This window comes from Zophobas morio, unplaced genomic scaffold, assembly GCF_036711695.1.
Source record: "Zophobas morio isolate AGI-343-1 ecotype UQ-CSIRO unplaced genomic scaffold, CSIRO_AGI_Zmor_V1 ptg000030l, whole genome shotgun sequence".
Lineage (NCBI taxonomy): Eukaryota > Metazoa > Arthropoda > Insecta > Coleoptera > Tenebrionidae > Zophobas > Zophobas morio.
In genome coordinates this window covers 10,744,206-10,763,927 of record NW_026972135.1, presented here as the reverse complement: position 1 = coordinate 10,763,927, position 19,722 = coordinate 10,744,206, and the positions used below count along the sequence as shown (strand labels likewise).

Here is a 19,722-nt window from a genome sequence, read left to right as displayed (position 1 = left end):
CCCCCAACGCAAATAAATTTCTCTGTAACAATCGAATCGCATGGATCTCACTCATGCGCTTTCAGCTATTCTTATACAAGTGCATACCAGTCAGTATCACGTAGGTTTCTTGACAGTGCGTTTGGTCGTTTTTAGGGTATGTCATCACTGGGATCAGAATTGACCCCATGATAGTAGTTAAGATATTAATTTTTTTTAATGAATTTTAGACATTGTTAGAAATATGGCGACTGAAGAGACGATCAGGATTGATGGTCGTCCCTATACTTCTCAGCAAGTAATGGAATACCTAATGAACATCGATGATGAAAATTTTACAGAGGAAAATGCTTCAGTCGAACGTGAAAACGACTGACATCAGTGATATAGAAAGTGAACAGAGTATTCATAACACGAATTCTGAAATTTCGGGAACATACACAGAAGTAGAAAAAACACCAAGAGACTCAGAAATAGAAGACAGGCCTAGTACCACAAATTATTTTTACGGTAAAAATCGTTTCAAATGGTCTAAAACCCCACCGAGTGCTTCAAGAACTCGTAGACAAAATATAGTGATTCATCGCCCAGGTTTGAAGGGTCCAGCTTTGCAAAATAAACCTCGTACTCCATTAGAAGCATGGTCTCTTCTTATAACAGAAGCTATGTTGCAAGTAATAACTGATGAAACAAATGCGCATATTTCAGAATTGAGTGCAAATTATGGAGACACTGCCTCATACGTAAATCATGTCTCTCTCTGAGTTGAAGGCGTTTCTTGGACTCATCTACTTTGCTGGGTTATTCAAGTCTAATCACGAAGATGTCGATACTTTATTTGCAACGGATGGAACTGGAAGACCAATATTTGGAGCGACGATGACGAAAGAACGTTTTTTGTTTCTTCTGTCAGCAATTAGATTTGACAATCGAGAGACGAGAGCCGAAAGAAAAGACGCAGGCGATAAATTAGCACATATTTCAAATATATTTCAACAGTTTATTGATAATTCAAAAAGTAACTATACATGCTCAGAATTTGCTACTATAGATGAAATGCTGGTTGGATTCAAAGGTCGCTGTTCCTTTAGAGTTTACTTACAAAACAAACCCGAGAAATATGGTTTGAAAATAATGTGTTTACGTTGTGCTAAAACACATTACTTGATCAACGCTTTTATCTATTCAGGAAAGACAACTGCTCCTAATCCTCGAAAACTGAGTATTCCAACACAATCAGTACTATCTTTAGTGGAACCAATTGTACAAACTAATAGAAATGTCACGGCAGACAACTGGTTTACATCAGTTGAATTAGTAGATGAACTGCTGCGTAATGGTCTTACATATGTTGGTACAGTCGGGAAAAATAAGAGAGAAATTCCTGTTGAATACTTACCAAATAGAAAAACTGAAGTTGGGCACACAAATTTTGGATTCACTAAAGATTTGACGTTGGTCAGTTACGTTCCCAAAAAAAAGTAAATCAGTTGTACTACTGTCTTCCATGCACCATGATAATATTGTTGATGAGAGAAGCGGAAAATCTGATATAATTCTATTTTATAATGCAACGAAAGGGGGTGTGGACGCTCTCGATCAAAAATCTGCATTGTATCGAACTGGAAGACGATGTAGACGGTGGCCATTGGCAATATGGTATGCTATAATGGATATCTCTACTGTGAATAGCCATGTGTTATTTACTACAGCCATTCTAGAGAAAAAAATATCCAGAAGAGATTTTATTAAATGTTTGGGTAGTCACTAATTTATGAACATCTTAAGGAAAGAAGCACTTTGCCAAATATTTCAAGAAATTTACGACAATCTATTTTTGAAGTGCTTGGAGAAAAAACACCTGATGTACACTTGGAAGCCCGCAGACCTCAAAAGCGACAACGTTGTTGTTTTTGTCCTCGTAGGAGTGACCAAAAATATACTATATATAAGGGAAATTTCATAAATGTAACGATATACTTCATTGTCCCTTTTCTTGCTCGTTGCACGTGTTAGGAATTTTTCAAATTCACCTGTTTGGTTCTCTTAGCAAAAACTGATGGAACCTAATTTTGAGTGAGTATAATTTTGTTACCTTTTGTTATTTATATGTTATAATTGTGATACGCAATGAAGAAAGAATGAAATGATTTACTTATGCCCATTATGTCCATATTTACAAAATCTTGACTAAACTACACAGGTTTTTTTCATTGCGTTACCACACTACCGTGTTATTCCTAAATCTCCTTATGTGATAGGCGAGGCTTTTCGCTTCAAGAAGCCCTAGAAATGGCATATAATGACGACATTGATAAAATTTTTATTGAACCCCCTGATAATGGAGGTATCACGGACGAAAACTCGGGTGACGAAGACTCTGGTGACGAAGACTCGGGTGACGAAGACTCGGGTTACGAAGACTCGGGTGACGAAGACGGTGGAGGCTTGATTGACAATTTGCCAGGTTCCCAATTGAGAGCACCGGCTGAAGTCAGGCTTGTAAATTCAAGCACCCCTGAAGATAATTTATTATATTCCACTGCTCATGCTAGCACCTCTTCTGGAAAGTCAAAATTAACTGAGAAGATAGAGTAGATAATAGGCGATTTTGACAAAAATTTTAATCATCGTGAATTTCCTGCTCCAAACTTTGACCACTATCACAATTTCTCACCAGTTGAGCTGTTCGAAATGTTTTTTGGTGATGATGCATATGAACTACTACAAACAGAAATTAACAACTATGCACTTTTCACCAATTGTACTAATCCACAATTGTCTCAAGACGAAATAAAGTGTGCTATTGCAATTCTTATATTGAGTGGATATAACGTATTACCTGGAAAACGAAATTATTGGGACAGCAAACCTGATATGCGAAACGAACTTGTGAATTCAATGCGTCGAGACCGTTTTCTGCAAGTTTGTAAATTTTTGCATTGCGCGGACAATTCCAAACCGAATCCAGCTGACAAAATATGGAAAATGAGACCACTAATGGATCTAATAAAGAAAAAGTATTTGCAATAATGTTATGATGAAAGCATGATAAAATACTTTGGGCGACACAGTTGCAAACAATTCATCAGGGGTAAACCCATACGATTTGGTTATAAAATGTGGTGTCTCAATACTCCATCGGGATATCTTGTCAACTTCGAACTATATCAGGGTAATTTTTACTTATCAATATTATTATAATTATTGTGATCTTTTTATTTCTGTAGGTAACAATCCGCGACGCTTAGCTGAATATGAAAAATCGTTTGGAAAGGCTTCAGCACCAATGGTACAAATGTTAGACGAAATTACAAAATTGAAAACACTTTTGCCTTTTCATTTACATTTTGATAATTATTCGCAAGTATAAAATTGTTGACACACCTAAAAGAAAATGGGTACCAAGGTACCGGAACTATCCGCGAAAACAGAATCCCCCGTGACTGTCCACTTCCCAGCAAAAAAATTATGGAAAAGAAGGCGAGGGGTACGTTTGCATCCATCATAGATAGAACTCACGGAATTTTATTTGTACGTTGGGTGGACAACGGGGTGGTAACTGTGCCATCTACATTGAATGGAGTGGAACCCACAAGTGGCGTAAGACGATATTCTCAGGCAGAAAAAAAAACTATTATCGTCCCTCGTCCAAACGCAATTGGAACATACAACGCTTTCATGGGAGGGGTTGATCTTATGGATGAAAATTTTGGACGCTATAGAGTGGGCATGAGAGGAAAAAAGTGGTGGTGGTGTATTTTCACGTGGTTACTTGACGTATGCATCCAAAATGCCTGGCAAATACATAAAAAATGCGGAGGCACCATGACACAGTTGGAATTCCGTCGGGAAATAGTTACCATCTACTTGCAACGGTATGGAAGTCCTCCAAAAAGTCCCGGAAAAGTACCATCGTCAACAGCTAACACAGATGGACGAGTTCCCGATGGTTTGCAATACGATAGGATCGATCATTTTGTAGCCCAAACACAAGACAATAAAAGAAGACGATGTGCTGGCCAAAACTGCAAAACTGTTGGGCGAACCAAGTGCACCAAGTGTAAAGTCGGCTTATGTGTAAATTGTTTCCAATCTTTTACTAGAAAATAAAATGCTTTTCAAATAAATACTATTTTTATTATTTTGAGAAAACACGGTAGTGCAGGTGCCTAGTGTTACCAAATGGTCACGGCCTTTTTTGGCTAAAGTATATATCACAAATAAATAAAAATATTATTTTTGAGTTACTCCTTAGTTATGCAGGCTAAATCAAAAGCATAAAATATAAAATTTTAAAAAGCTGAATTCTCGGCGTTTAAGGGTTAATAGATACGTCTGTTCATAAGTTTCCAACTGGAAATAAAACACAAAAGTTATTTTTCTGTTCGTTCGAAACCATGCTTGTTATTTTCTAGGTTTTTATAGTTATCGAATTTTTTCTTTTGTTGTTGTCTTGGTTTGACTATTTTTTATTAAAAGCTAGCATAAGAATTTGTTATTATGTTATTAAGTTTGGGTTTTCTCAGCTTATTACAAAGTAACTTTTTCGGTTTTCAAACATACTCTTGTTATATTCAATTTCCAATAAAAACTTTATTTTGTTTATAAAACGAAACTGACTAATTTTTCTAAGTTGTAGAATTATTAGAGAAACCAAATATATGAAACTGGTAGTTCCATGGCGGTAATAAAAATATTAATGGCTATAATATATCGGGGTCATAAATGACCCCACGATAGTTACGTAACTTCAAAACACGATAGTAGTTGAGGGTTAATATTTGAAAATTTTGTTTTTATTGTATGTACAATTTTGTAAGTTATTCTTAATAACAATATCTATAAACAACATGTTGAGAAAAATCCTTACCCTACCCCCCCAGGACAATTAAAATATCTACGCTCTTGTCACTTATTACTAGTTTTTGGAAAAATTTCATGACGTGAATTTTTGAAAATATTTTTTCGAAGTTCTGGATGATAAATTTTATAAGACAGAGCATTTTTTCGGGTCAAAACAAAAATTGCGCAGTATAGGGTTGAAAGTTGGGAGGGAACATGGCGGCGACCTTGAACATGTCTACTGTCTCCAGGCAAAAAGGTACTCTAGTTCCTCGTGGTTCTGTCCCTTTCATTACCACGGCCCTCCATATAGAACCACTACCGGCGCAAAGACCGTGCTAATACGCCCGAAATTTCTTATTCTATACACTTACCTCGTCCTCATCTTTGGGGGGTTGCACTGCATTTGTTGCACACGAACACCCCATGATTATGAAAAAATCAAGCACCCCACCCATTTTTGTCCCTCAGGATATCAACGAACACCTACCACACGTTTTAAACGGATTAGACGCACCATTCGCGACGTCTGAAGTTAAAACGGAAACAAAAGTTTTTGCACAGGAACCCATTGCATTAATTGCGCAATAACGAAAATCGCGGTAAAAACAGTTAACCAAGAACAACGTAAATCTTCATTCAAGAACCAGATAAATGTACAATAAAAACACACCACACAAAGTTAACATGAAATCTAAATACCACCGAAGCGTGAACGCCGAAAAATCTGATGGAAAATTTTCAACTCACACCACACCGGCAACTTTACACACCACGTTTTCACGATGCAAAGACGCCATTTGTGAATGCGAATTCAAAACAAGAGAAAGCATGGGCAGTTGTGCTAGCGCATGCGTTTTCAACCAGAATTGTAAAGTCAGTTTTACATCACACAATTATCTCGGAAGACATCGACTGCATTTATATGAACTTAACACCTTTTTTTTACAAAATTAACGACGTCGTTCATCTTAAATTAAAAACAGTTTCTGTATACGTTCAATAAAAAATTAAAACGTCCTCAAAAAGTAAAGAATTGTAGGCAACCAGTGATACAGTCACTTTTTTTTATGTATGTGTGTATGCACATTACTCGCCATCCTGGCCAGTGGCGTGCCGATGTAACTGAAAACCGAAGATTGATGTTAAAAAATAAAAAACAAGTATTTGTTTAAATTGATAGAAAGTACAGTATTAAAAATAATTAAGTGTTACTGGCTTTGTTTTTACGGATCGTAAAAATTCTAGCAAAAATTCAATTTTTATTCTACTTTTTTTACACATATTTAAAACCATATTATCCGTTCACGATCTTTATATACTAGGGTTGGCCATGAAAATCTAGTGAGTTTGTTGGTTTTCGATGCAGAAGAATAAAAATTCCCTGAACTTTTTTCGTTAGGTTATGTTTTATTGAATTAAAGGTTGAAAAATATGCCAGAATAATTAACATTGTTGCCGATACTTTCAATTTTCAGTAGCAATGACCAAGTTAACGGTATCCATTTCTTAGAAAGCATAAAACTTTACGCTATTTAAAACAGTTATTCGGCTTTTTGTAAGTGTTTATTTTATATGTAAGGACCAAACACTAAAATTTCACTAAAACAATGTTTTTATATGAATGAGGGTTCTACATACGACTATTGTCGCATGCCACATTTAGCATCTCATCTTTAATTCTCAATCATCAGTTCGTTCTGCTCGCCCACTCTTCTTAGAAATGGAAATTTCGACCTTTGCGAACAGCCTATTTCCATATCTTCCAACTTCTTTTTTCACTTTTCCAAGATTACTAATAGAGTTGGTAAAAGACAACAACCTTGCTCTAGTGCTTTGATGGGTTTAGCTCTTCTGGAACATTTTTCCGGCCTTACTTTGAATGATTTATCTATATAGCTATCACTAATGCTTACGTAAGTGCTCTTTATTTGCTTTTACAAAGTACTTCCAAACGGTTATTAATAAGAACGTTACTATACGCCTTCTCCAGAGCCATGAAGAGTTACAAAAAAAATGAATAGGCTTAAAATTTGGTGCAAAGTAACAACATGGATGATCTAACTAAAATTATACTTATTTTGTTGCACGTCAGATAGTTTTTCACATACTACCTTGGTAAATTTAGAACGAAAGATGCGTAAAAATATCACACCCCGACAAGCTACAATTCACTAAATTTCCATTATTTCGCTATGAAAATCTGTATCATTACCGTCATTTTCAAATTCAGATTCTGAATCAGATTCACCTAGCGAAATAATGAAAGGAGGTATAGATTCGTACGAAAGATTTCCCATATTTTTTTCCCAATCTGCCAAAAAAAAGTTTTTCACGATGTTTACAAAAATTTTGCCACATGCTTGGAGTACATTTAGAAACCGCCTCAAGCCATAAATTCTCCACCCTGTTTTTTAATGACGGTTGCGGATTTATATGCTTGTTCTTACAAAATCCCCACGCCATTTCAATTGGGTTATATTGACAATGGTGCGGAGGTAATCTAAGAACTTCATGGCCACTTTCTCTTAATGTCTCGTCTACCAAATATCTATTTTTTTATTGTTTCTGAAGGGTTTAATTAAATCCTACAACTGTTTCTTCGAAAATTTTTTGTCAAATTCAACACTATGTTTAAAGAGCCATTCCTACATTTTACATTTTTTACTAGAAAAAGTGAGTGGTTTATCCAACTGAACCGAATGATACGGTGCATTGTCTAAAACCACCACACATTTTTGGTTCAACTTTGCCAAAGCAGGAATGAGCTGATTAACCACCCAATTTTGAAAAATTGTCCCGTCCATCGTTTTATGATAGTCTTTATCGTTATTTTTTGAATTTAAAAAATTGTTACAATCATCCAAGAACCCCGTGGAACAACCCGCATGGAGAATAGTAAACCTTGATCGTTCACTTTAATTTAATTTTGGTTGGATTGCTTTTTAGATCAGTATCGTCCACCCAGCGACGAATGGACGAACCATTTTGATAGATCCATGTGTCATCCAAATACACGAAAGTCAAATTTTCACAAAAATTTAGAAACTGTAAATACGTTCTCAAAAAAGTAATTTTGGCTGCAACGACATATTTTCGTTCACATAGAATTTTGCGACCATTTACTTCCCTGTGTTTATAACCCATTGATTTAAGAATTTTGTATCATGTGGTTCGCACCCATTTAAATTCCAACTGTTCCCTAGAATATGCCAAAAGAGTATCTACAGTGAAATATTGGTTTTTTTCATTAAGTTGCCAAATGTGTTGTTAGAGGTCTTTCCGAAACATATCATTCGTAAATAAATCCGTTGGTTTTCGCTTGCCAGATAGTGATGTTTTTAAATTTTGGTCCCCTGTTGATAAAATTTTCGCCACAGTTGATGTTCCTACCTACGAGAAAAAAAAATTAAAAATATTTTACAGCCTATTTTTACATTACAGAAAATATGTTCGAGACCCTCATAGTTACTTCTTCGAAAGAAAGATCAGGCCTGTCTTTAGGCATTTTCTTTTTAAATAATGTCGCAATAATCTGTGAATCTGTCACGATGACAAATTATCTATGCTGACAAAATTAAAATATTTGTTTGGTTCATTAAAAAATTGCGTCTAATAATTCTGATCTAATAAATGAAGTAGAAAAGTGGCAATCCAGCTCAAAGCAAATGTCAATCAGACTACTGACAGACAAAAAACTAAATCATCAAATCAGTTTATCCAATTTAATGAAAAAATATCAAAGGCTACTTTACTATGCTACATTACTATATAAAGATCGTGAATGGATAATACAAAAGATTGTATTGCAATTTTGTGCAGAGTGCTTTCTGGCTGGTTTTATTGTTGCAGTGGTTTTTTCATCGTGTTTTCACCCTGCTACGATCCGGGGATCCGCTGCAGAAGATCTCCCTCTAGACGTCCGTCGCATCGTAATCGTCGTTTTCTTTTAGTTTTGTTTTTCAGTGTCAGTAAATCGTTGTCGCAGGGCTTTTCAGGAAAATTCGTTAGTTAGGTTGCAATTCAATTTCATAAATTTTATGTCGAAGGTTTTTGGATGGTTTTCCCCAGTTGTCAGGTTTTCCAAATTTTCATCTTACGAAAATTTCAAATTAAAATTTAACCGTTGAGATTGAGAAAGAAAGAGAGCGAGGGGGGGGGAGGAGGAGTGTGCAGGTGGCGCGCTAAACATTATCATTGTTTTGGCTAGACGATTTTAATGAGCGCTAGTCTGAGAAATCCGCGCTCCCAGTTCATTTTTGCATTAGTCAGCAGAGAAATGTCGATTGACCTAAATAATTATTACTCCCATAGTTAACGGAAATCTGGACCATTGTTTTATGTTATGACTTACGTTTTACCAATTAAATTTTTATATTTATGACTTTGATATGTTGTTGTTATTGTTTTTTTGACAAGTTTTTATGCATTTTTGTCGATATAATTTTATGTGCAGTTTTCCGTTTCATTCACATTTTAACAAATAAATTCTCGAATGGGTAAAAAGTTCTTGACAAATGTGGCGTACTTGAACTTTATTGCAACATCCACATTCTTAGTTTTTTTTTATAATAGCTCTTACTAGAGTCCCTACATATGTATACAGAGTTTCCATAAATGATTGTAGGGTAGCAGTAGGTCATGTAAACGTACCGCCTCTCAGGTTTAACTCTAAATACCAAGTGCACTATTTTCAATAAATAAATGTAAGAAATGGAATAAAGATTGTTTAAAAGCGAAATTTCGACCAATAAAAATGATATGCTGTGCTAGAGGACGTGGGTGGGGCGAGAACCCCAATCGTCTTATCAACCCATCAAGCTGTAAAACCATCAGATTTGTATTCTACCCGAGAAAATTTTTGTCTGGTTCTTACGTGAAATGGTTGGGCGTGATAAACAGAAGAGAAATTACAAATAGCCGAGTATTCGGCAAAAAATGAGACGGTATGTAAATATATATAATATAATATATGTATATAATACAGCATAACCCAAATAAATGGAAGTGAAAATTACAAAGAAATAAACTCACAGGTTACGAAATAGAAAAATGGAAGGTACTAACACTTTGGACAAAGGTGGTACGAATTCCAATAGCATATCAAGTCTCGAATTACAGAGGTAAGCTTGATAAATTGCATTTACCTAACCCTATGGAAGTGAAATTTTAATTATACTCGTAGTGGCAGGAAGTTATTTAATATGTCACACTACTCAAAAATGAGAATAGGTTAGTTGAAATATTTAGTTTGAAGTACCAAGTTTGCATACATTAACAAATACATACATATAAATAAAAGGAAACAAACCACGCTACTTGAGAATCTTCCGAGTATCAGCCCACAAAACACTGTTTCCTTTGTGGAAGAACCACTAGTTCTAGTGAGGAAAGAACCAAGTTTTAACGGTCACAGTGTGGAAGCACTAGGTGCAATAAGCCCAGTAAACGAAGGACAGTCGTTTCCAAATCTAGATCTAGATTCTGTTGACTTAATGTTCTTTCACTCGCGAGAAGATTTAAAACCTTTTCGGGTATAAGACAGGTCTATTTGAAGAATAGGTTTTTTGAAATAATGGCAGAAGCACAAATAGTTGAATAGTTGCTATTAAACACGAGAAGACTGATAATTGTTAAGAGAAAGCTGTAATTATAATCTTGTATGAAACACATGTCTTTTTTTCCCTCGTTCCTGATCCTTTTAACACGGTGGACTTTAGTAGGGAGTAGTACCTTACATGGCAGAGGTTGCGGTCGGGTGGATTAGGTACCTACCTGGGAACAGTACCGACATCGGCTACTATCTGATGATATTATCTATCACTTTCATACTTACTATTTAATTATCGCTAATGCTTCAAAATAAAAATTCCCGAAAATGGAAACTAACTTTATCTTCATCTTGGGTAGGTATTTTTTTTTTGCGATTGTTGCCGTTTTAAACAATAAATGTTCTTTTATATCCACATTTCTTACAATTGTCTTAACATATTTGAATTGTTTCTGAAATTTAAGTAAATATTTTTTTAGTGAGATACTTCATCGTCTTGGGTGAAAGATGGCCAATTTTTTAAACATAAAAAAACAAAAAAATAAGTCAAACAAACTCATTTATTCCTATCAAAAATATTAATTTTCATACAAAACAAATATTTTTCGCTCGAAGAAATGACATTCAAATAAATTAAAATTCTTATTTCAAGAAAGTGTTTTTCTCTTTGATAAATCCTATAATAATTAAAGTAATAATATCTCTTAAATGTTAAGGTAACATCTTTTTTTAATAAATAGAGCAAAATCCTAATAATAACAGTACTGCAGTCTCAAATCTACGGAATTATAGAATGAACCGTCCCTGATTTGATCAACAAAATATTAATAATATAAAAAAAATGAGGCGACGGATGGTAACAATATTAAAGTCTGGTCCGGCGCGGAGGAGTTTTGGATCGTCGTTGAACTAATCATTCAAAATTCGAGTTTAACCATCATTATTCATTTCATTAAACCAAAGATTGTGCTCCACATTTTACTAGGTATTCGACAATTTTTTCGTGACCTCCAGAGGAAGCTGCATAAAGCGGTGTCGAACCATTTTTATTAGCGAGATTGATTTCGGCTCCGCATTTCACCAGGCATTCGACAATTTTTTCGTGACCTCGAGAGGAAGCTGCGTGAAGCGGTGTCTGAGCATCTTTATTAGCGCGATTGATTTCGGCTCCGCATTTCACCAGAAATTCGACAATTTTTTCGTGATCTTGAGAGGAAGCTACGTAAAGCGGTGTCCAACCAATTTTATCAGCGCGATTGATTTCGGCTCCGCATTTCACCAGGCATTCGACAATTTTTTCGTGACCTTGAGAGGAAGCTGCGTAAAGCGGTGTCTGACCATCTTTATTAGGGCTATTGATTTCGGCTCCGCATTTCACCAGGCATTCGACAATTTTTTCGTGACCTCGAGAGGAAGCTGCGTGAAGCGGTGTCTGAGCATCTTTATTAGCGCGATTGATTTCGGCTCCGCATTTCACCAGGCATTCGACAATTTTTTCGTGACCTTGAAAGGAAGCTGCGGAAAGCGGTGTCTGACCATAATAATTATCAGCGCGATTGATTTCGGCTCCGCATTTCACCAGGCATTCGACAATTTTTTCGTGACCTCGAGAGGAAGCTGCGTAAAGCGGTGTCTGACCATTATAATTATCAGCGCGATTGATTTCGGCTCCGCATTTCACCAGGCATTCGACAATTTTTTCGTGACCTCCAGGGGAAGCTGCGTAAAGCGGTGTCCGACCATCTTCATCGGCGCGATTGATTTCGGCTTCGCATTTCACCAGGAATTCGACAATTTTTTCGTGACCTCCAGAGGAAGCTGCGTGAAGCGGTGTCCTACCATCTTCATGAGCGCGATTGATTTCGGTTCCGCATTTCACCAGAAATTCGACAATTTTTTCGTGACCTCGAGAGGAAGCTGCGTAAAGCGGTGTCCAACCATATTTATCAGCGCGATTGATTTCGGCTCCGTATTTCACCAGGCATTCGACAATTTTTTCGTGACCTCGAGAGGAAGCTGCGTAAAGCGGTGTTTGACCATAATTATCAGCGCGATTGATTTCGGCTCCACATTTCACCAGGCATTCGACAATTTTTTCGTGACCTCCAGAGGAAGCTGCGTAAAGCGGTGTCCGACCATCTTCATCGGCGCGATTGATTTCGGCTCCGTATTTCACCAGGCATTCGACAATTTTTTCGTGACCTCCTGAGGAAGCGACGTGAAGCGGTGTCCTACCATCTTCATGAGCGCAATTGATTTCGGCTCTGCATTTCACCAGGCATTCGACAATTTTTTCGTGACCTCGAAAGGAAGCTGTGTAAAGCGGTGTCCAACCAATTTTATCAGCGCAATTGATTTCGGCTTCGCATTTCGCCAGGAATTCGACAATTTTTTCGTGACCTCGAAAGGAAGCTACGTAAAGCGGTGTCCGACCATATTTATCAGCGCAATTGATTTCGGCTTCGCATTTCGCCAGGAATTCGACAATTTTTTCGTGCCCTCCATAGGAAGCTGCGTACAGCGGTGTCTCACCATCTTCATTAGCGCGATTGATTTCAGCTCCGCATTTCACCAGGCATTCGACAATTTTTTCGTGACCTCGAGAGGAAGCTGCGTAAAGCGCTGTCCGACCATATTTATCAGCGCGATTGATTTTGGCTTTACGTTTGACTAAATACTCTACAACTGTTACGTGCCCCGCTCGAGAAGCTATTATAAGAGGCGTACTACCATCAAATTCAACAACAAAATTTACTTCTTTATTAAAAATACTCCAAGATGAAAATAATTGTTGCTTAACAACCATTTTAACCACCTCTGCGTATCCGTGCAAAGCGGCAAAAAATAAAATATTAATTTTGTCAGTTGTTCGACGATAGAAATCTTTCAGTTGAAATTTGCGTGATTGCAATAATTCCAGTTCCGCTCCCAAATTTTCACTTTCTCGTGCCCATGCTAAGGGTGTGATTTTATGTAAAAAATCTTGTTCTAATATTTCACATTTATCTAACAAAAACAATAACGCTTTAGAATATTCTTTCGTTTCTAATGAAGCACTCATTATCTGTTGATATGCTTCGATAATATAATGCATAAATTTGGTTTGTACTTTTAAACGCCCATGTCTTCGTCCCCAAGAACAAATGAGATGTAAGGCACTTCTTCCACATTCATCTTTACGTTTTATTATTTCGTCCTCAAAGTTGGCCACTTCATCAAAATTTCTATACAGGGTGTCTCAGAAATAAGTACATTAATTTTAACCAGTAGCAGAACCCGTGAAACGGAACAACTTTTTTATCTAGCATTTTTTCGAAAACTCAAGTCGAATTTCGAATTTTCCCACCCATATATTCACGAGCCGTCTATGTTCACCTTAAATAATAACTTAAATAATAGCAACACTACAACAATGAAGAAGGTACCGTAGCAACCGTTTTGACACTGACAATCATTTTTATGTCAATGTTTTTATTAAACGTTGTCTCTTTAAAGTTTGTTAGGCACAGATTTCTAATTTATAGACGAAATGTGTTGAAATGGCTTTGTTTTCAAATCTGGAATGCACCGATATGGTTTTAACGTACGGTGAAGCTCGGGGAAACGGCACTCGCGCCCAAGGAATTTTTTCAGAAAACCTCCCAAATCGTCTGCCAAATGTGCGCAGTTTTAAGAACGTTGTAGCATTTTCGAGAGTACGGATCTTTTAAACCTGCACCTCAGGATCGGGGTAAGTTACGTAGTAATAGAATTGCTAATATTGAAGAGGCTGTTTTGAAGAGTGTCGAAGCTCGACCGGGCACTAGCACGTATCACTGTTCAGTGTGATGTATCGGAGAGTAGTATTTGGAGGATACTCAGAGAACAAATGTACCCCTTTTATGACCAGAAAGTTCAGTTATTGAAACTAACAGACTTACCACGTAGGCAAAACTTTTGTGAGTGGTTTAATAGAAAAATAAACGAACAAGCAAATTTTGTATCTCTTATACCATCAACTGATGAGGTCGATTACACGAGGGAAGGTGTTCAACACTCACATTTGGGCCGTTGAAATTTCGTACGCCATTAGGGAGCAGGATTTTCAATTTCTCTCTAAATGTTTGTCACATTGACAAGATTGGGAAAATACGTATCCTAGTAACTGTTTTTGACCGTAAATTATTAATTATAATAATTATTAGTGTCCATGGGTGACTGAGGATCCATGGGCGGGTAACCTTAATTGGGGTATAACTTTAACAATTTTTAACTTGATAATTAAAAAGTTCTTGACAAAACTCTACTAAGAAAAGTTGTTGAGTTCAATGAGCTCTATAACTGATTAAAATTAATGTACTTATTTCTGAGACACCCTGTATAAAATAGCGATGTGGACCGGGGAATTTTTACCAGTTAACATGTCGAAGAAGAAACGTACATTGCTATATTTTTCATCAAAAAAAATGTCTCTGCGTGTCATTCTAAAATTTTTAGAAAAATACAAGGCAACAAAATATTCGGCAAAGGAAGCATGTGCAAATTGCGGAATGCCGTTTTGTAGACCAGTCACGATACCGACAGTTGCGAAATCTTCAGAAACAGAATCTCTATCTTGCGAACAATCTATCTTTAATTGTTTCAAAACATCTTCAGGAAATATTGCTCCAAGCGCCAATTTTTCATACAGTTTTAATTTTTCTTCCTTTTCCTTTCTGACTTTTTCTTTCCAAAAATCATTATTTACAGGAACCTTGCTTTCGTAGAAAAACTTAAATTTTCCGTCAAGAAAGTAACGATACATGTCAGTCAGGAGAAATTTATTGTTTAATAACTCTAAATATTTTTTCTTATTTTTAAGTAATACATCTGTTAGCATAAAAATTTGAAGAGGGATTCCCAATATATCTAGATGTTTTATAAATGCAAACGTGGATTTAATTTTGTCGATGGTGTGTTTCATGTCCACAGACGCAATAAAACCATTAAGACGTTTCTTAATATAATCTTCTTGCTCGACTTCGCTGAACTGATTGATACTCACTGTCAGAGTATTAAATTGTTCTTCAAGAGAAGATTTCAAATGTTGCCTCGCAGTAACCCACTGAATGAAACCTTTCTGCGTTAACATAAGAATGAGACCTAAAGTACCATTTAAATACTGTGTAAATATTTCATCAAGAGCGTCCCATACAAAAACCACATTGCGTTGCTTTAAACACAGTGTCAAATATTCTCGATCCAGCCCAGCTAGGTGTCGGTATTTTTTGTTTAAAATGAATGTTTCGAATAGTTTTAAATCTCCTAATATTTCAGATTTCATTGAATTTTTAAAGAAAGACATAACATCTTGAGCACTGAGGATCACGGTCCAATATCTCGCACAACAGTTGTTTTTTAGACTCTTCGTTAACTCGGTTTTGCCCATTCCTGGGTCACCTGTTATTAAATGTATGTTGTTACTGAATTCGGAGGACCAAATTTCCTTTTCGTTTTTGAAACGACTAGGTAATTTATAATTTCGCAATTCATTAACAGAGCCTTTGCTTCGGATCCATTCTAAATTTTGATCGTTGAGAAATTTAAAATAGTGTACAGTGTGGGATGCTGCTCCTTTAGAACATATTTTCTGAAAATCAGAATCACTGCAATTTTTTTCACTCCTTATAAAAATTGTATTATTAAAAATTTTGGGGTCTGTATTTCTTAAAAAACACTCGATGTCTGTTAGAGTATGTTTTTTAGATATTTTCAATTCCTGACAATTACCTTCGCAATTTAAAATGATTACAGTATTTCGATCAACATGTTCTAAGTATTTAATGTCTATAATATTGGCTGACAAATGTCTATCGAAATAAAAATTGGGAAAAACTTCCTCTTGTCCATCTATATGGCATGGACCATTTGCCATCTCTAAAAGTTTTTCCACAGTAACATGCTTGAAAATCTCTTCATTTTTTTCGAAAGCAGTCACCAAATTACGTGGTTCTTTGCCTTGTATAGAAATGGTGAATTTTCGCAATATTTTTTCATACAATTCGATTTCTGTTTCCAAGTTGAACAAGTTTTGAAACACAGAGTGTTTTTTCATCCATTCTTCATATTTTCCCTCGCCAAGAATAATAAATTTTGCATCTGGACAGAGGTTAATAGCTTTCTCCATATTGACGTGTTCTTTCACAATGAGCGGACATTTCTCCATCAGCCATAGCAACTGTGTCAACAAATTTGCATCCAGATTTTCGACACTACTTATACAATCAAAAGAAAGGGAATAAAGTAATCGAACTTTGTTTAGTTCTTTGAGGTCAATGTTTTGGTCCAAGTCTCCCCACAAATTTTTAACTGCGTTGCTGCCTTTTTTTTCCACCAACGTAATATCGAACAAACAAATAGCGTCTCGAAGTATTTTCATTTCGTCCGTGACTGAACCAAAAACAAACGGTTCGATCTGAGAAGAAAGCAAACGAAGTGCGATTATACGTTGCATCATTCTTTTGCTTAGCTTTTCTTTTTTTCCTCCTCGCAAACTCCATTCTGATATGACGTCGACGTACTTCTTGAAAGTTTCTTCGTTAGAGCAAAACATCTCAGTAAATGTATTCATTGTTGATTTTGTAAGAGCTTCAAAACGTTTTTGGTTTGTGTAAAGACGAAAGCGTTCGAAGAATGGTTGATACTGCTGAATTTTTTCAAGATTTTGTTTAGTCCATTCGTCCTCAACGATCTCAAATGTATGATAATAATTTATGTTTTCCGAAATTCTTAACATGTCGCAATCGTCTTCTGATGCTGTCTTTTTAATCGGCTTCACGTAGAACTGTTCTCCTTCGAGTTTAAATTTTGTTTCCTTTGAAGTTGTAAAGTTGTTTGTGGTGAATAATATAAATTCTTCTACTTCGCCTTGTACCTCTTGAGCAGATTTGAAATATTTTGTTATGCTAAAGTTTCCCGTTTTACTTGCCAACTGCTTTATACTTAGTAGTCTTTTTTCGTTGCTATGTTTTAACTGCAGTGCTTTTGTTTTTATTCCTCTATCTGTCTTAATCTCAATAACCACGTCATCAAAATCACCAAAAATTTTATCGTTCGAAGAAATGTAGAAATCTCTTATTTTACTGTCGCTTACCAATTGTAGTGCGACTTTAGCGGTAACCAAATCTTCGTACTTTTTACCCTTATCGGTGGTCCCTGCTCGTTTTTCAAAAATCTGTAATAGAAATCAACAATGTGAATAAATCAAAAATAGTTCAATAATTCATCATAAATAAATTTACCTTATCCAACAAAGTTTTATTTATTTCGCCATCTGTTGCTTGTCCAGCCAGAACTATATTTTCGTCGGTATTTCCTTTAATTTGATGTCTGTCTTCAGATAGAGCAGCTTGCTTGTTTGGAGTGTCTTCTATTCCTACTAGATCTGTCCGCTAAAAATAATTTAATTAACAAAATTATTCGCAAAAAAATTGTTAAAATTATTCTAAATAACTGTAACAATTACGTGGCTAAAGTTTCAAAACTTTCATTTTTTTTCTTAGAGTTGAAATAATGGACCGTGAATAAGAAACATGAAATTTTCAAGACGATGACATCATCTGATAAAAAAATTGATCTGAACATAAAAAAAATGGAAAACTTTACATTTTTCTTAACCCTTTGTCTACGTTCTCTTGTAAAATTGTATAGTTTTAATTTATTTTTATACTATAATACAATACAATACAATTCTGTTGCCTACGTTGAATATTGAAGTTTAGGTACTTGTTTTTGTAAAAATGTAACAAGTAAATTGAAAGACAAATTAATAACCAAATGAATTTGAGGACAGTTTAGACCGATCCAAATTTATGATACCTTTAACGCAGAAGAAGTATTCTCCTCGGGTTGCGGTGTGTGTAGCAACTTTTCTTGTTTTCTTCGTCTTTTTTGTTCTATCTTACGTTCTAATTCCTCTCTTAATCTTCTGATTTCTTCGTCGGAACTTGAGTCCATGGCGACAAATTTAAACGTGTATGCTGAGAAAAATATCAATCAGTCAAGTAAACTAGCGACGGTCAGAAAACATAGAGACTAATATGCGTCATTTTTCGACAATAAAGCTAAAAATGAATTATCCTAGGTAAAAAACTAGATAAAAATGACTCATGTTGTCAAAAGTGGGAATCGTGATCATAGAATCTAATAGAATAAATAATTAGAAATAATTCTACCATTTCTAGACAAACCCGAGCAATCGATAGAGCGGTCGTTACGAAAAATAGTACAACTGGTGAAAAAGAGTTCTCTACAAACAATACCACTTATTATTATAGGTATATGTACAATAAAAAATATGCGTACATTCTAAATTCTGACTATAATTTTCTACTTACCCGTCGAGAAGTTGACTTATGTTTGAACTTTACAATGACACAAAAACTTTTATAAAATACGATACAATTAAAGTGTTACTTTTTTTACTATAAACTTATAAATCATCCGTATTAAAATAATCACTAATCTTTTTAACGGCGTTTCTAAAATATTATATTCCAAAGGTGGGGTTAGCATATCTGATAAGTTAGTGTTATCAAAAGCAAAACCTTCAAGTTCTGGAAAATCCAAAACCTGATAAATGTCTGATTTAATTTTTTCTCGACGTTTCATAAATTCTAGTCTTTGAATATTAGGTATCTATTTTTCATACGTTGATTTAGAGTTATTAACGCAAGTAATAGTGAAAAAAATAAAATACAGCAAACCAAAGATAAAGTGATCGCTGCAAAATATGCTATTTAAGTAGTTCTAACCGTATCAAAGTATCACTCACATACTTATCAACAAATGACTATTTATGATTTAAGATAACGATAAACATGAAGTGTTTATTGACGCCATGGTTGAACATTTTGCAATCAAATCACGACATTTTATCTTATTTAAGTTGTAATTCATATTTATTTACTTGTCTCGTAGTACCTAACATATAATCTTTTTTCTAGGAATTGGTTTCGCACTTATTTATATTAAGTACACTACAGAAATTTAAAGCAAAATTAGCAGTTAAATAACACGATAATCTCCAAAACTACTGGACCGATTGTTGTCAAGCTTTATATGCGTATCATAAATATTATGTGGATGAAAAAATGCTAACCAAACTGTATCTAGTCATCCCCACCAATAATGTGATGAGTCTAGAGAGCGGATTTTATGAAATTTGCATATCCGTTATTTTTTGCATATAAGTCTTGATATTTAATATGTGAACGAATCATGCTAATTAAAAATGAATACAGCTATAAAAAAATTGCATATTTGCATATATTTGCCGTCTGTTGCATATTTCACGGAACGGGTGCATATTTTGCATTTTTATCAATTTT

General features: G+C 35.3%; 4 protein-coding genes across 4 annotated transcripts; 2 read left to right on the top strand and 2 right to left on the bottom strand.

The window, feature by feature from the left end:
• Positions 1-1,948: 1,948 nt before the first annotated feature.
• LOC135139034 (uncharacterized) lies at positions 1,949-2,847 on the top strand. Its single transcript, XM_064069104.1, has 2 exons — positions 1,949-2,055; positions 2,241-2,847. The coding sequence occupies exons 1-2, from the start codon at positions 2,039-2,041 to the stop codon at positions 2,575-2,577; spliced, it is 354 nt and encodes a 117-aa protein (XP_063925174.1). The 5' UTR covers positions 1,949-2,038; the 3' UTR covers positions 2,578-2,847.
• Positions 2,848-3,099: 252 nt separating this feature from the next.
• Positions 3,100-4,063, top strand: LOC135138552 (piggyBac transposable element-derived protein 3-like). The gene is made up of 4 exons (XM_064068532.1): positions 3,100-3,154; positions 3,210-3,279; positions 3,348-3,888; positions 3,965-4,063. Exons 1-4 carry the CDS (start codon positions 3,100-3,102, stop codon positions 4,061-4,063), a joined length of 765 nt encoding a protein of 254 aa, XP_063924602.1.
• A 6,900-nt stretch (positions 4,064-10,963) lies between these two features.
• On the bottom strand, positions 10,964-14,532 carry LOC135138103 (ankyrin repeat domain-containing protein 50-like). The gene is made up of 2 exons (XM_064067961.1): positions 12,314-14,532; positions 10,964-12,217 (listed from the first exon to the last, which is right to left on the bottom strand). The coding sequence occupies exons 1-2, from the start codon at positions 13,467-13,469 to the stop codon at positions 11,328-11,330; spliced, it is 2,046 nt and encodes a 681-aa protein (XP_063924031.1). The 5' UTR covers positions 13,470-14,532; the 3' UTR covers positions 10,964-11,327.
• Positions 14,533-14,619: 87 nt separating this feature from the next.
• Positions 14,620-18,830, bottom strand: LOC135138102 (uncharacterized). Its single transcript, XM_064067960.1, has 4 exons — positions 18,730-18,830; positions 18,212-18,372; positions 17,635-17,784; positions 14,620-17,567 (listed from the first exon to the last, which is right to left on the bottom strand). Exons 2-4 carry the CDS (start codon positions 18,347-18,349, stop codon positions 14,715-14,717), a joined length of 3,141 nt encoding a protein of 1,046 aa, XP_063924030.1. The 5' UTR covers positions 18,350-18,372; positions 18,730-18,830; the 3' UTR covers positions 14,620-14,714.
• Between the last annotated feature and the right edge of the window lie 892 nt (positions 18,831-19,722).